Here is a 17,714-nt window from a genome sequence, read left to right as displayed (position 1 = left end):
CTCCCAAAGAAACAGAATTAGAATCGGTTTGTTGAAAATTAAAAGGGTAACAAAAAATTCAGTTAATGGAAATTACAATAAGTATAAAAAGAATGTAGCCTTAAATAATTACCAAACGACTATGCTGCCTTTTCTGCAATTCACTGAGAATATTTGTGTCATCAGTAAGCTTGTTTATACCGTAATCCTCCACACTGTTTCTGAAATTGAACTCTGCCACATCGATTTTAAAAGCAAATTTCTTTTCTAACAGAGAATCCAACTCTGCAGGGAATCCAGCATTTTCAACCTCATTCTGTAAAAAAAATAAAAAATAAATACTTAAAAATACAAATTGTGAACTATTATGTATAAAAATCTTTAAATTTACTAATTGAAAATTAACCTGCTTTTGAGAATCAATCAATTCAGCTGCAGTTTTGTTGATAAGCATTTTAGCATCTCTATCGAAGAGAGTCAACGACACCACACCAGTCGAATCTTGAACCCTTATCTTTATCTTGAATCTATATAAATTTTAAATTAGGTTACTACAAACAAAAATAGAATATTGAATATTTTGTAAATAAATATTTGAATTTGATTTCACTAATTACCTAGGTGTAGGAACAACACCTAACACATTGCATCTAACTGTTTTGCATTCATATTCAGTTACCCCCTCACCAACATTTTCCATTAGTTTACGGCTACAAGTATTACACCCAATATAATACCACTATGTATCTGGACATATGGCCTTAATTGTACCAAGGATAATGATATTCTTAGGCTACAATAGAAAAAAAAACAAATTATGCAATGTAATGGTTTAAATAGTAAATTTAATAATTAACTTACAAATATAATGGTACAAATATCACAAATGTTAAACAAATCTGTAGCTTTCAAAAACTCATCATCAACAGAAGAGAGCATCTTGACTGGAATCGGCTTACGAATAGAGACATCAATGGCAATCAGCATTTCGGCCAAACTACATATATAAAATTTACACATTTAATACAAAGTATAAGGGCTAAAATTTAAATAACCAAATCTAATATATCAAAGAAAATAAAGTAAATAAAGAAAACAAAATAATGTACCTGTTTTTGTATTCTTCAATCTCAAATAAGTAGTCATTAATGAACAAACGGCTAACATTAGATCCAAAAGAATTGGACACATAGACTTTCTCTACAAAAATAGAATATTAATGAATAATATATTAGATTAAGTTAGATTAAGGTGTCATGCTTCTATTTCAATTAACTTGAAAACACTAAATACTATTACCTTTACCATCAGAACCAGTGTAATACTTAACCCTACCAAATTGGAGAACAATAACGGCATATGGTACATCAAAATGATCAACGACATATTTAGAGAGCTCGGAAGCATAATGATCCCATAGCGTGAGATACACATAGTTTCCACTAAAATATAAATAAGTGTTCAGAATCAAGATAATGTAAGTTAACAAAATTATTTAAATAAAATATCTATAAACAGTGGTACCTTAAATCACATAACTCCATTGTACGCTTGTTTTTGTCTTTGACGTTTGAAACATTCGTCTTAAAAACATGAACCACATGACCAATTATATCCAAAAGAAAGAATTAAATAAATTAAGTCAAACATTAACTGGAAATCTATGGATAAATTGAATAAATAATTTCTTTGAATAGTAATAGCAATTTACCGATTGTGGACTTCAAATAAATTTGTTTATTGATTACTGATTCAAATGAAATCATTTTGAATCCAAACAGGCGACCTTCAATATCTTGGCATGGATTAACATGAGTGTTTGGTCCAAACACTAATTTGTTGGGAGAATCAATAACTCTGTAGTTTGATCCATTTAAACCAACGCTAGGATTAACAATAGTAAGAGTAGAGCTTTCCTTTAAGAATCTTTTGAATCGAAAGATATCCTGTTTGTAAACGGTGGCTTGGATTCGATTCTCTTGTCATTAAAGATATAAGTATTGATTTAATGATATAATGTAGAAAGTATAACATCATCATCATCATCATCGTACTCAGTATATCCCACCAATAGCAAAGCTATAGTAGGGTCTGAGGAGGGTAAGATGTAGACAGCCTTACCTCTACCCCATAAGGATAGAGAGGCTGCTTCCGGTGAGACCCCCGGCTCGATAGTAGTTTTGCATCAAGCCTTGGACATAAGGCACATAGCACTCAATCATCGGGACACCGGCTGATCGGTGCATGTACCCTTGTCTTTCGGCTATCAACGCCACTACATGATGTCTGATTAACCGTCCGTCACTTTTAACGTTATTTTCACGAGATTAGTAAAATAACGTCAAAATTAGTGCAATTTCACTTTTGCCCACCCGAGGGTTAAAGTGAAATTGCACTAATTTTGACATTATTTTACTAATCTCGTGAAAATAACGTTAAAAGTGACGGACGGTTAATCAGGCATCATGTAGTGGCATTGATAGCGTAGAAAGTATAACATATATACAGATTAATAAATACAGTGTTACCTCTTCATCCATTAAAACCATCTCCATCAAAAAATCCTCGTTGACATTCTTGTCATCTTTGATACTCCAAAGCCTCAGAACTCTAACCTTAAGAGTTGATGTTGATGTTTTGAGAACATCAATTTCATTTAGCATGGTAAAGGTCTGAGCTTCCATTGACATATGCTTAAAATGAAATATAAAACAGTTAAATAAAGTGGCAGAAAACTAAAAACAATTATCAAAAGTGTAGAAGCTTACATGATAAAGAAAATACGAATGGGATAAAATGAATATGATTATGAAAAATGAATATGTGATCACATATTATATAGTAGAATGTAGAGAGGTTTAATTTTGTTAAACATATTATGTATAGAAAGTTTATTAAAATATAATCGAATATAATCAACCGTATTATATTAAATTATAATATCCAAAAATAACTTATTGATTCTAAAAATATAAACGTTTTTTAAAGAAATTAGAATTTGAATATAATCATACAGTTCATATATTCGAAAGAAAATATTCCAAAAATAAGTTATTGTTTCTTAATATAATACCCCCCCCCGTCCCATTATAAGTGTCATAGTTTAACTTTTCAAGTCATTCTTTTGCAACCTTGACCATAAATATTTTTGTTCGTTTCATATAATACTTGATGAAAATTATATCAATGTAAAATACATTTAAAATTCAATCCATTCATATATTTTACATCAAGTATTATATAACACAAACAAAAATATTGTTGGTCAAAGTTAAACAAAAAAGACTTTAAAAATCAAACTAGGACACTTATAATGGGACGAAGGGAGTATCAAATACGGTTATTTTAGTCAAAAACTTTAAAAATTAAATATCAAAATAAATAAAGAACATTCAATTCGTAAATTATTTATTTAAATACGGTTATTTTAGTCAAAACTTTCAAAATTTATGAGTTGAAAAGTAAGTCAAAACGTAAAGTAATCTTGGAATTAGTTAGGTACATTAATTTTGTAATAAATCATTGAATAAATTATTTTTGGAACATGAATATTCTAATTTAATATGTAATTTAAAATTTAATTATATACTAAATTGCAGGAAAAAAAATCAAATAGTGAACGGAAATTGATCGACAATTATAACATAAATTGGAAAATCACCGGAAACCAAATAAGAATACAATTATGACAGTTGACTACAGAAAATATTTTGAAATTGCCCGCAAATTAAATATTTAATTGGCCGGAATAAAATGAAAATCTAAACGGAAATTGGTCGGAAATAAAAACATAAATAACAAAGTGGCTGGAAAACAATGAAGAGTTCAATTATGATTGTTGACTAAAGAAAATAATATAAAATTGACCGTAAAATTTATTTTAAGATAAGGTTATGTTATAAAAATTAATTATGAACAACTTCATCGTTTGGCCGGAATATATTCATCGGATGTTATTATAATAATTAAGAATCCAAAGGTGAAAAAATCGTCTGTTAATTACCTTTATCATGTTGACCAGATAATCGATCTGTTATAAGAAGCATCAATTGCGAGAAAAAACCTTATCGCATCTGGTATGACAAACCATGAATTGAACGGAAACCAAACGATTGTAGACCTTTCCAAAGGTTGAATTGGGGAAAAACATGGTGAATAACGGAGAAGGCGGAATACGACGGCCGGAATTAGTGTAGAATAGTAGCGGCGTATTAGGTTTAGCTAAGTTTGGTATGTTCGTATAGAGATTAGAGAGAAAAATGAGCGGTTGGATTGTTTGTGGATTATGGAAAATGGACCGGTTTTTTTTATAGGGTTTTGTGGTTAAGATGACAAATGGCACAATATTAGACAATCTTAGAATGGAAATAAGATGACATGGAAGTCTAGGTGGACACCCTAGGAGGACATGTGGAAGCATTGTGTTGATTTAATAGATTAGTAAGATTAGTTAATAATTTAATAAATTAAAGGTTAAAATCTGGTTTTGGCAAAAGTTTAGATTGCGGTCTTAAGTAGTTGTGACTGTGATGGACCATTAATGTAAATGTATAGTCAAACACTCAAACATAAAACTTTTCTATTTTAGATGTTTAATGGTTCATTGTCAATTGTGGGCCAATCAGTTTGGATTTTGTAGACCTTGTCTTTTGGGCTTGTTCTAGTGTGTCATTAGGGCTATTCACGAGCCGAGCTGAACCGAACGAACGTTTGCTTGTTGCTTGGCTTGTTTACAATTGAACCGAACTCTGAACAGCTGAAATTTGAACCGAGCGAAAATTGAATCGACCATGTTTTGATCGAACATCTAGCGATTTTCGAGCATTATTTTATTTCTTTTTCATTTTAAAATTTTCAATAAGAAACAAGTTTGAAGGTTGTAAATAATATATTTTGTAAACAAATTAGTAATTTTTGGACAAACGTGTAATAGCTTATAAATTTTTATGAGAAAGAAGTTTTAAGTGAGATAAAATGAACATGCAAACAAACTTCTGAAAATTTGACGCGAACAAATGGTACTATAAAATTGACGGAATAGGAAAAATTTTAAAGGGTTAAAAAATTGTACACTTATATTAATTTATGTGTTTTTTCTATATATTTATATATTTGTTCCTATATAGTTATATAAAAAATAACTTAAAAGTATTCGAGCCGAACCGAAACGAACAGACCTTTGCTCCCTGCTTGGTTCATTTACAAAATGAACAGAGCAGAGCGGCTCGTGACAATCAAGCGAAAAAACGAGCGAGAAATTTCTGAACGAGCAACGAGCGAGTTCGAGTGACAGGTGTTTTGAACGGCCTATTTGTCATTAAGACTTTTGGGCTTGTTCCAGTTTGCCCTGAAGACTTTTAGGGCTTGTGGGTGTAGGGGTATGGTACTAAAACCCGGTTCTACGACCCTAAATCTGTTATGTTTGGCTTATTTTATTATATGGGCTAATACATTTGTTTTTGGGCCGATGGGGTTTTGTGGAGGTAACCCTAACTGGGCTAGGCCCATTAGGGTACCATGATGGTGGCCATGAGACTCTATATAAGGAGGTCTCCACCTCCTTATCATGGGTCATGCTCAGTAAGAGCCACCACCACTTTTTGTGTCTGTGAACAAGAGATCTTCAAGATCATCTTAGCAGTCGCCTCCACACCCCCAGAAAAGCCATCGCAGGTCTCACAGTTGCAGGTCGCCGGCGCTGCCGTAGAAGAAGAAGATCAAGACGTGGTTCGTTTATCTCGAAAATCCGTGGAAACATCGTCATGGATCAGGTAAGATTCATTTCGTGCTTCGACATTGGCGCCATCCGTGGGACGGCAACGAACTGCCCTTCGATCTTCAACTCGGCTGTCAGATCTCTCCCAAGAAAAACGCAGATCTGGAAGTTTACATAAAAAGGTTTCAAAGCTTGTTCTATTTAAAGCTCAAAAAGATCCATAGATCTAAAAAGAGGCTTCCAGATCTGGGCAAGAAGGAAAATCCGTGATTCGAATGATCAGATCTCCGAATCTGTGAATCTGTGATTCAGGATCTCCGAATCTGTGATGGTTTTAAATCTGCTCCGAATCTTCAGATCTATCCAGATCTGATTTACAGATCTAGGTCTAGATTACAGACCTGGATTTTAGGTCTAAAGTTGCAGATCTGACTCTTAAATTGCAGATCCAGAAGTTACTAGACTTCCGCCGCCATGTACGCACGCCCGGGGGTTCTCACTCCGCAGCCGTGCATGTGCCGCCGCGGAAACCACCATCTGGGTTTTGCGCAAGAGACCTCCGCCATGCACACGCACTTGCGAGTCACCACTCTATCGCCGTGCATGCGCGCATCAGGCTACGCGCCAAAACTTCAAGGTTGGGAATCCTCCTAATATCCCATATGGCTACGCGCCAAACTTCAAGGTTGGGAATCCTCCTAATATCCCATATGGCTACGCGCCAAGGTTGGGAATCCTCCTAATATCCCATATGGCTACGCGCCAAACTCCAAGGTTGGGAATCCTCCTAATATCCCATATGGCTACGCGCCAAACTCCAAGGTTAGGAATCCTCCTAATATCCCATATGGCTACGCGCCAAACTCCAAGGTTGGGAATCCTCCTAATATCCCATATGGCTACGCGCCAAACTTCAAGGTTGGGAATCCTCCTAATATCCCATATGGCTACGCGCCAAGGTTGGGAATCCTCCTAATATCCCATATGGCTACGCGCCAAACTTCAAGGTTGGGAATCCTCCTAATATCCCATATGGCTACGCGCCAAGGTTGGGAATCCTCCTAATATCCCATATGGCTACGCGCCAAACTTCAAGGTTGGGAATCCTCCTAATATCCCATATGGCTACGCGCCAAGGTTGGGAATCCTCCTAATATCCCATATGGCTACGCGCCAAACTTCAAGGTCGGGAATCCTCCTAATATCCCATATGGCTACGCGCCAAACTTCAAGGTTGGGAATCCTCCTAATATCCCATATGGCTACGCGCCAAGGTTGGGAATCCTCCTAATATCCCATATGGCTACGCGCCAAACTTCAAGGTTGGGAATCCTCCTAATATCCCATATGGCTACGCGCCAAACTTCAAGGTTGGGAATCCCCCTAATATCCCATATGGCTACGCGCCAAACTGCAAGGTTGGGAATCCTCCTAAGATCCCATATGGCTACACGCCAAACTTAGGGGTTGGGAATCCTCATACCATGTGTTCACGCATCACATATGCTCACGCATATTACACGTGCTTACGCATCACATGCTCACACATGTCACAGTCTACACGCACGCACACGCAACATCTGCGCGTGGCGCATGACACAAAACCAAAGTCTACGCGCACGTGCATGCAACATCTGCACGTGGCGCGTGACATAAAGTAGCCCGTAAGTCGCCTCACGCGCAGGCTTTATTATTCACAGCTCATAAGACGCCTCGCGCGCAAGCTGTTATTATTCTTACAGCCCGTAAGTCGCCTCACGCGCAGGCCTTTATTATTCACAGCTCATAAGACGCCTCGCGCGTAAGCTGTTATTATTCTTACAGACCGTAAGTCGCCTCACGCGCTGGCTTTATTATTCACACAGCTCATAAGACGCCTCGCGCGCAAGCTGTTATTATTCTTACAGCCCGTAAGTCGCCTCACGCGCTGACTTTATTATTCACAGCTCATAAGACGCCTCGCGCGCAAGCTGTTATTATTCTTACAGCCCGTAAGTCGCCTCACGCGCTGGCTTTATTATTCACAGCTCATAAGACGCCTCGCGCGCAAGCTGTTATTATTCTTACAGCCCGTAAGTCGCCTCACGCGCTGGCTTTATTATTCACACAGCTCATAAGACGCCTCGCGCGCAAGCTGTTATTATTCTTACAGCCCGTAAGTCGCCTCACGCGCTGGCTTTATTATTCACAGCTCATAAGACGCCTCGCGCGCAAGCTGTTATTATTCTTACAGCCCGTAAGTCGCCTCACGCGCTGGCTTTATTATTCACAGCTCATAAGACGCCTCGCGCGCAAGCTGTTATTATTCTTACAGCCCGTAAGTCGCCTCACGCGCAGGCCTTTATTATTCACAGCTCATAAGACGCCTCGCGCGTAAGCTGTTATTATTCTTACAGACCGTAAGTCGCCTCACGCGCTGGCTTTATTATTCACACAGCTCATAAGACGCCTCGTGCGCAAGCTGTTATTATTCTTACAGCCCGTAAGTCGCCTCACGCGCTGGCTTTATTATTCACAGCTCATAAGACGCCTCGCGCGCAAGCTGTTATTATTCTTACAGCCCGTAAGTCGCCTCACGCGCTGGCTTTATTATTCACAGCTCATAAGACGCCTCGCGCGCAAGCTGTTATTATTCTTACAGCCCGTAAGTCGCCTCACGCGCTGGCTTTATTATTCACACAGCTCATAAGACGCCTCGCGCGCAAGCTGTTATTATTCTTACAGCCCGTAAGTCGCCTCACGCGCTGGCTTTATTATTCACAGCTCATAAGACGCCTCGCGCGCAAGCTGTTATTATTCTTACAGCACGTAAGTCGCCTCACGCGCTGGCTTTATTATTCACAGCTCATAAGACGCCTCGCGCGCAAGCTGTTATTATTCTTACAGCCCGTAAGTCGCCTCACGCGCTGGCTTTATTATTCACAGCTCATAAAACGCCTCGCGCGCAAGCTGTTATTATTCTTACAGCCCGTAAGTCGCCTCACGCGCAGGCTGTTATTATTCACACAGCTCATAAGACGCCTCGCGCGCAAGCTGTTATTATTCTTACAGCCCGTAAGTCGCCTCACGCGCTGGGTTTATTATTCACAGCTCATAAGACGCCTCGCGCGCAAGCTGTTATTATTCTTACAGCCCGTAAGTCGCCTCACGCGCTGGCTTTATTATTCACAGCTCATAAGACGCCTCGCGCGCAAGCTGTTATTATTCTTACAGCCCGTAAGTCGCCTCACGCGCAGGCCTTTATTATTCACAGCTCATAAGACGCCTCGCGCGCAAGCTGTTATTATTCTTACAGCCCGTAAGTCGCCTCACGCGCTGGTTTTATTATTCACAGCTCATAAGACGCCTCGCGCGCAAGCTGTTATTATTCTTACAGCCCGTAAGTCGCCTCACCCGCTGGCTTTATTATTCACAGCTCATAAGACGCCTCGCGCGCAAGCTGTTATTATTCTTACAGCCCGTAAGTCGCCTCACGCGCTGGCTTTATTATTCACAGCTCATAAGACGCCTCGCGCGCAAGCTGTTATTATTCTTACAGCCCGTAAGTCGCCTCACGCGCAGGCCTTTATTATTCACAGCTCATAAGACGCCTCGCGCGCAAGCTGTTATTATTCTTACAGCCCGTAAGTAGCCTCACGCGCAGGCCTTTATTACTTTCACAGCTCGTAAGACGCCTCGCGCGCAGGCATTATTATTCTCAAAGCTCTTAAGACGCCTCTCGCGCGCAGGCTTTTATTCTTAGCTCGTAAGACGCCTCATGCGCAGGCTTTATTATGCTACAGCTTGTAAGACGCCCCTCGCGCGCAGGCTTTTATTATTCTTAGCTCGTAAGTCGCCACTCGCGCAGGCTCTATTATTATAGCTCGTAAGCCGCCTCACGCGCCAGCTTCATTATTCTACAAGCTCGTAAGTCGCCTCGCGCGCCAGCTTCTTTATTATTACAGCTCGTAAGTCGCCTCGCGCGCCAGCTTCTTTATTATTACAGCTCGTAAGTCGCCATGCGCGCAGGCTCTCATTATTCTACAGGCTCGTAAGTCGCCGCACGCGCCAGTTTTATTACTTTCACAGCTCGTAAGTCGCCTCACGCGCCAGCTCAATTATTATTCTTATAGCTCATAAGACGCCTCTCGCGCGCAAGCTTTATTACTTTCACAGCTCGTAAGTCGCCTCACGCGCCAGCTCAATTATTATTCTCAAAGCTCATAAGACGCCTCTCGAGCGCAGACTTTTATTATTCTAAGCTCGTAAGACGCCTCTCGCGCGCAGGCATTATCATTATTTTAGCTCGTAAGTCGCTTCTCGCGCCAGCTCCATTATTATTATTATTTTAGATCGTAAGTCGCTTCTCGCGCCAGCTCCATTATTATTATAACCTGATTTTATCACAACATGTCACCATCATGAAGAAAACCTCTCAAAACTCAGACAATAAGACAAGGCCAAAGAAAAGGGAAAAAACCGCCTCACACCTTATAAAGTCCAGCGCTCCACCTAGACCCTTGCGCGCCCAGGAGCAACACTGGACTTGGGGGGGCTTGTAGGGGTATGGTACTAAAACCCGGTTCTACGACCCTAAATCTGTTATGTTTGGCTTATTTTATTATATGGGCTAATACATTTGTTTTTGGGCCGAGGGGGTTTTGTGGAGGTAACCCTAACTGGGCTAGGCCCATTAGGGTACCATGATGGTGGCCATGAGACTCTATATAAGGAGGTCTCCACCTCCTTATCATGGGTCATGCTCAGTAAGAGCCACCACCACTATTTGTGTCTGTGAACAAGAGATCTTCAAGATCATCTTAGCAGTCGCCTCCACACCCCCAGAAAAGCCATCGCAGGTCTCACAGTTGCAGGTCGCCGGCGCTGCCGTAGAAGAAGAAGATCAAGACGTGGTTCGTTTATCTCGAAAATCCGTGGAAACATCGTCATGGATCAGGTAAGATTCATTTCGTGCTTCAACAGTGGGGTTGTTCAAGTCTGTCATTAAGACCTTTGGCAAAAGTTTAGATTGCGGTCTTAAGTAGTTGTGACTGTGATGGACCATTAATGTAAATGTATAGTCAAACACTCAAACATAAAACTTTTCTATTTTAGATGTTTAATGGTTCATTGTCAATTGTGGGCCAATCAGTTTGGATTTACCTTGTCTTTTGGGCTTGTTCTAGTGTGTCATTAGGGCTATTCACGAGCCGAGCTGAACCGAACGAAGGTTTGCTCGTTGCTTGGCTTGTTTACAATTGAACCGAACTCTGAACAGCTGAAATTTGAACCGAGCGAAAATTGAATCGACCATGTTTTGATCGAACATCTAGCGATTTTCGAGCATTATTTTATTTCTTTTTCATTTTAAAATTTTCAATAAGAAACAAGTTTGTAGGTTGTAAATAATATATTTTGTAAACAAATTAGTAATTTTTGGACAAACGTGTAATAGCTTATAAATTTTTATGAGAAAGAAGTTTTAAGTGAGATAAAATGAACATGCAAACAAACTTCTAGTATTCTGAAAATTTGACGCGAACAAATGGTACTATAAAATTGACGGAATAGGAAAAATTTTAAAGGGTTAAAAAATTGTATACTTATATTAATTTATGTGTTTTTTCTATATATTTATATATTTGTTCCTATATAGTTATATAAAAATAACTTAAAAGTATTCGAGCCGAACCGAAACGAACAGACCTTTGCTCCCTGCTTGGTTCATTTACAAAATGAACAGAGCAGAGCGGCTCGTGACAGTCAAGCGAAAAAACGAGCGAGAAATTTCTGAACGAGCAACGAGCGAGTTCGAGTGACAGGTGTTTTGAACGGCCTATTTGTCATTAAGACTTTTGGGCTTGTTCCAGTTTGCCCTGAAGACTTTTAGGGCTTGTGGGGTTGTTCAAGTCTGTCATTAAGACCTTTGGGGTCTTTTAGTTTATAGACCAAAGTTTTTCGGATTTCTAACGGCCATTTTGATTAGCGACGGGCCACTTGTCTACCTATAACCTAATCACCTACATTCCTCAAGTATGGAGCCGTGGGGTGCTAGGCTGGCACGAGCCGAAGGGAAGCTCATGCATCAATCCACTCCATTAGTCCCGACGCGGAGGCCGGAGACCACCCTCATGAAACTTTTCATTATTATTATTATTATGATGAAATTAATAATAATAATAATAATAATAATAATAATAATAATAATAATATTGTTGGACATAGAATGTAACCTTCATGTAAAGTATCTATCTATTTTTACTTCCACTCTATGCATTATGAAACTTTAGAATGTCACTGTCCTTTTACACAATCTCATAAAACAATATGTATACAAATCAAAATCTGATATATATACCAAAAAATTCTAACCTTCCTTCAATTCTTCCATCTCTTTGCTACCATTGATTTTGATAACAAAATAATGTCAACGCGGGAAGAAATGACTATTATCGACAGTAGCAACTGAGCCAGAACTGTCACTGTAAGCATAAGTATTTGATTTGTGTGTGATGTCACTGAGCTCCATAGTTTTCTCGTCTATAAAAGGCGGATTAGAAGGCAAGGGTAAAGGTTCATCATCTTTTGCTAACATTTTGAGTACAGTTGACATCGATGGTCTTAAATGTGGAGCTTCTTGAGTGCATAGAAGTCCTACTTGTACCACTTTTATCGCTTCTTTTTGGAAGTTGATGTTCGGATAAATATGCATCATTAAGTTCGGGTCGAATATTTGCTCCACTTTGTTTTGCTGGAAATGATACCACGCCTGTTGTATCCATAAATAACACAAACAGTTAATATCTTTGCATGCTTTAGTAGGTCAGCATGTACAACCGTTAGGCATTAAGACGTTGAAGTGATAGCATTATGCCGAACTCGTTTATGTCACTTCCGACCATAAAAGCTTGATGTAAGGGTATTTTTGTCATTTAATAATTTTCCAGCAAGTTGTCCACGAGCATTGCATAGAATTTTAAGAAAAATATGGAAATTTAGAATTTTATTTAACAATATCCAAAAAGAAAAATATATATTTTTTATTAAACAGGTCATCTTTGTGTCAACTTGCATACTCATGCCGTGTTAAGGTTCGTGTAAAAATTCCAGTTCGTGCCAGGTTAAACCCGTGAATCCACTCATATTTTCCATCTTTTGCAATCCATTAATTTCATTCAAAACATTTGTCATTTTACAATTCTAGAAGTGTCAAAAAGCTTTTAAGTTAGAGGTATTTTTGTCATTTAACAATTTTCCATCAAGTTTTAACAAGCACGGCTCAGAATTTTAAAATAATATGCAAATTTAAAATTTTAAAGTATTATTATCCAAATGTAAATAATTAATTTCTTTTAGGTTAAACTAGTCGAGTTTATGTCAACCACGAATACATGTATAGTGTTCAGGTACAAGTCGAGTTCAACCTGTGAACACGAGCCATGTAGCAGCCTCCGTAGTCTATAATGTTGTATTGATTGATATATGAGTGGCCTTAACATAAAATGTTAAAAGTTCTAAAAATAAAGGAAGTGTTACACTTACAATAGCAACTAAGCTGTCGGTATATTCTGTAGTTTTGCTTCTGTTGTTTTCCATTCCAGTAACCACTTCAAGAATTAGTACACCAAAACTGTAAACATCCGCCTTTTCGGTTAACTGACCATGCGCTAAGTACTCCGGAGCCATATATCCTCTATTAATATTCATAACAAAGTGAACAAATTAGCTTATTATTTAAAACTTTAATAAAAGTAAATAAATTACTACTTACAATGTTCCTGCAATGGCAGTGCTGATATGACTCTTATCATCTTGAAACGATCTCGCCAACCCAAAATCAGCTATTTTAGCACGAAGCCTCAAGTCTAATAAGATATTAGAAGCTTTAATATCTCTATGAATAATCCGACATTTGTTGTTCTCGTGGAGGTAAACGAGACCTTCCGCAGTACCAATAATAATCTCAAATCTCTTCTCCCAGTTTAAGGCCTTCCCTTTTGTTGCATCTACAAAAATTTATAAATTCACATATGAAAATAATATAATTAGCCAGATAAAGAAGTCAAATTGAATTTTAATAATCCCACTTTTTTACAGTTGGTCAATGGTGATCTCACATTAAAAATAGCTGCCACCGGTCCCACATTTCACACTAATTGTTTTCATTAGACCTCTCCATGAAAATAATTAGTGTGAAAGGTGGGACCGGTGACAGCTATTTTCTAAGGTAGGATTATTATCGGTCAATTGTAAAAAGATGGGTTAATAAAATCCAATTTTCCGATAAAAAATGACAATAACTTATGAATATTTAAGTTACCAAAAATGAAGCGATCGAGGCTCATGTTGGGTAGATATTCGTATACAAGAATGCTTTCAGGTCCTGAACAGCTGCAGCCTAACAACCTAACAAGGTTTTTATGTTCAACACTGCTAATCATGTTAACTTCATTATAAAAGTCAACGGCTCGGAATTTGTTGTTGAAATAAAGTCTCTTGACCGCGATCTCTCTTCCATCTAGAAGAACTCCCTTGTAGACGGTCCCAAATCCTCCTTGTCCGAGCTTATTAGACTCGTCCCAGTTATCCGTGGCTTTTTCGACAGTGGAGTATTTAAAGTTCAAGCTACTATCATTAAGCACCTTTGACAGTTTCTTGGCATCATAAGATCCTGAAATATTAACCAACCATTGACTTAAATACTACATTTTATTTATGTTGTTACTAATGGTTTAAAAAGGTGACATTATGTTGTATGATGGCTTTTTATACCTTTTCTCTTCTTCTGTATATATCGTTGTTTGCGGATATACAAAACAGCCATCAATGCAACGGTTAAAACCACTAGAGAACTAACAACCGAAACAACAATAGCTATTATCTTCCCTACAAAACAGATGAACCAAAAAATCTATTAGAGCAAGTTGACATGTAAATAGAGGTGTAAACGGTCCATGATGCTCCTTAGTTACTCAACATTATCTTGTTAGAAGCTCGAATTGAGCCGAGCTTCACTTATCAAGCTCACTTACACTCACGAGTCTAGACGAGCCTTTTTAGTATATAATTTAAAAAATACTAAATAAATATATATTTACATAGTATTTATTATTACATATAGTTCTATAATTAAAATGTATATGTTATAATAAAAACGCTACTTATATATTGGTTAATTAAGTGTAAGAACACCAACAAAGACCTTGTTCGCTCATTTGTGTCCGTGAACATTCAGTAATTTGTTCGTTCATGTTCCTTCTTTTACGTATAAGTAAACTAATAAATATTTAATAAACAAGCTGAGTTTGAGCTTGAAAAACTAGCTCGAGCTTCATAAATAAAGCTTGAAACAAGCCGAGTCAAGCTCTGATCTTACCTCTATTGCTAGAGCGGCTGTTGACCGGTACAGGGTTAAGAAAATCCATATCCGAATACCTCATAAAACACCCCGTGTTCAACACACGGCCCTCAGACCACAGCCCACATTTAGTTATCATTCTAGACGCGTTCTCCAAACACTTTTGACAAGACCTCGGGCTCAAAGTCCTCCAACACTGCGCCAACACATACACCGACTCATTCCCATTAGCCACCATCATATTCACCCGAGCAAAGAAATCACTATCTCTAGCAGCATTCGTTGCAGCACTTAACACAGCCTGTTTCACCGTACCTTGAAACTTAATATTTTTTCTTGTTGCATTCCCACAAACATGCATGTCACGAGGCCCGGTATACTCATGATAAAAGCTATAATTCTGCACGCGCATAAAACACCCGTCGAGGTAAATTCGTGCACCATTGTTTGGGAAGCAAGTGGGAAGCACGGTTCGGGCTTCTGAGTAGCATAATGTGCAGTCTTCTGAAGAGAGATCACCGTAGCATTGGGCCAGGCCGTAGTTACTGTCGGCCCCGGTTCCCACAAGTGCAGTTCCATTCAAGGAACTGCGCATTTGGGCGCCGATTATCGTCATCATGTTAACAAAGTTTGGGATGAAAAGTGTCAAGTTGTTTTCTCTTTGGTGGTCACAAGTGATGTTGATTATTTGGGATCTGCCTTCACCTTGTGTTCTTGATACTGCTTGTAATATTATTATTATTAGAGTAATGAGGATTGTAGTTGTATGTGGTGATGCCTCCATTTTCTAAGGCTGTACATGAAAAAGGAATTTAAATCATTTTGATTTAAGTACAAGAAAAATGTGAAAAAAATTATATAAACAGAAATATGTGGAAGTTTGTGAGAAGTTGTGCATGGCAGCATGGGTCAGTTTTGAGCTTAAACCGAACCAAAACTAATGATTAGGCTTTTTGGGCTCGGACTTTTGTTGATTTGATGTTTGGGCTTGTAATATTTTAGCTTGAAAATTTTGGCCCAAAATATCAAAGTTGGGCCTATAGAGTTTTGAATTAATTTTTTTAATTAATTATTAATGATTTTGGGTGTGAAACTCAAAAATAATGAATTTTGGTCATACATCAAAATATAAATATTCAGACAAGTTTCGTGTGGTTTGGTTTCTCAGAGAAATTCGGTCTGCTTTCAGAGCGAAAAATAACAAAAACCAAACTGTAGTTTTCGGTTAAAAAGCCCGAACTGTCGGTTCATGCATTCACTAGTTGGCCAAAAATATCTTATCTAGTCTCTATGACTTATAAATAGAATTAGTAGATTCGTGAGTTAGCAATTTAAAAGATGAAACATACACGAAATCTATTTTAAATATATTAGAGAACCTATATGATTGATTCAAGGGATTAAGGAAAAAAATCTACAATAAGTTATAATTACTAGGAATCCAGCAAATGAAGGGAAATCAGAATTTGACTAAAAATTATGCATAAAGAATTCTTAAGTTAATCTCTGATTTTTCTTCATCTGCTGGTTTCACTAGAGTAAATATTATCAAAACCAATATTATGTTACAGTATATATATATATATGTTTTCCTAACAAAAAGAATTACTAACTGGTTTGAAAAATGTAATATATAAAGTCAACAATATTGTTTTTTTTCTTCAAATAAAGTCAACAAAACCAACAATAATATAGCAAATAAAGTCAAAAATAGGCACCGACAATAACATACCACCATCATAATTAAATTTTCAAATAACCTTGCTTTTACCAAACACATCTTGTACTAAACTCCAAATATAAAAGATTTTAATACGGGAGTAAATGTAGATACACGACTGTCTTGTCGCGTTTGAAATAAGTTTTTTTACATAACGATCAATAATAAACATTATAAAAAAACATAGTAAGAAAATTTGTAAAAGTACAAAATAAAAAAAACAACACCCGGGACTTAGTTCAAGTCCAAACAAAATACGAGCGAATAATTGAGAGTAAAAGTACAAAATATAACAATAGCACCTTTGATACACGCGCTTGATGTAAAAGATTTTTTGGTCCGAATAAAAAGACAAAAGTTGTCCAAGTTATCATTCTTACCTCGTTCTGATGTCTAGGAAGACTCGTGATGAGTTGATTTATAAACACAGACCAACCTCTTTAGTAAGAATGGTGGAAGAAGTTAAATTTGAGATTTCTTTTTTAAATCACCAGTACTAATTCAAAGGATGTACATTATATATAGTTTTGTTAGACCATGTGTAGTCGTAAAGCTCCACATCCAGGGGTTATGCGCCACGTGGCGCCCAGTCAGAGTTATGGTTTTATATAAAGTTGGCATAACTTAGAGGGGGCGGTGTTTCCATAAAGTGTAGTCATAAAGTTGGCATAACTTGGAGGGGGGCGGTGTTTCCAGAGTTATACATGGTGCCATTCCAGCGTTGTATATAAAACGTAGGTGAATTTGACTTCAACATAACGCAGGGGGGCGGTGTACCCCCGCGTTATGGCTCAAAACGCAGGTGACAAAGCCACCACCACACATGGTCTTAGTCATTAAAAAAACGGTTGTGACAAAAGAATGTCTACTTTCATAATAATAAAGTGTAATAATATCGACTTTGGTATTAGTTATGACATGTGACATGTGTGAATTCAAGTACTATTTGTTGTTGACTTAGG

At 37.8% G+C, this 17,714-nt stretch overlaps 1 protein-coding gene across 1 annotated transcript; it reads right to left on the bottom strand.

The window, feature by feature from the left end:
* Window positions 1-12,026: 12,026 nt before the first annotated feature.
* LOC143606816 (cysteine-rich receptor-like protein kinase 2) lies at window positions 12,027-15,842 on the bottom strand. The gene is made up of 6 exons (XM_077082459.1): window positions 15,051-15,842; window positions 14,447-14,560; window positions 13,995-14,345; window positions 13,446-13,680; window positions 13,217-13,367; window positions 12,027-12,443 (listed from the first exon to the last, which is right to left on the bottom strand). Exons 1-6 carry the CDS (start codon window positions 15,814-15,816, stop codon window positions 12,102-12,104), a joined length of 1,959 nt encoding a protein of 652 aa, XP_076938574.1. The 5' UTR covers window positions 15,817-15,842; the 3' UTR covers window positions 12,027-12,101.
* Window positions 15,843-17,714: the final 1,872 nt, after the last annotated feature.

Source organism: Bidens hawaiensis, unplaced genomic scaffold (assembly GCF_021521415.1).
Source record: "Bidens hawaiensis isolate Kalapana, Puna unplaced genomic scaffold, B.hawaiensis_p1.1 tig00077361_1, whole genome shotgun sequence".
Taxonomy (NCBI): domain Eukaryota; kingdom Viridiplantae; phylum Streptophyta; class Magnoliopsida; order Asterales; family Asteraceae; genus Bidens; species Bidens hawaiensis.
The sequence above is the reverse complement of the archived record's forward strand: the minus strand, read 5'-3'. Positions and strand labels throughout refer to the sequence as shown.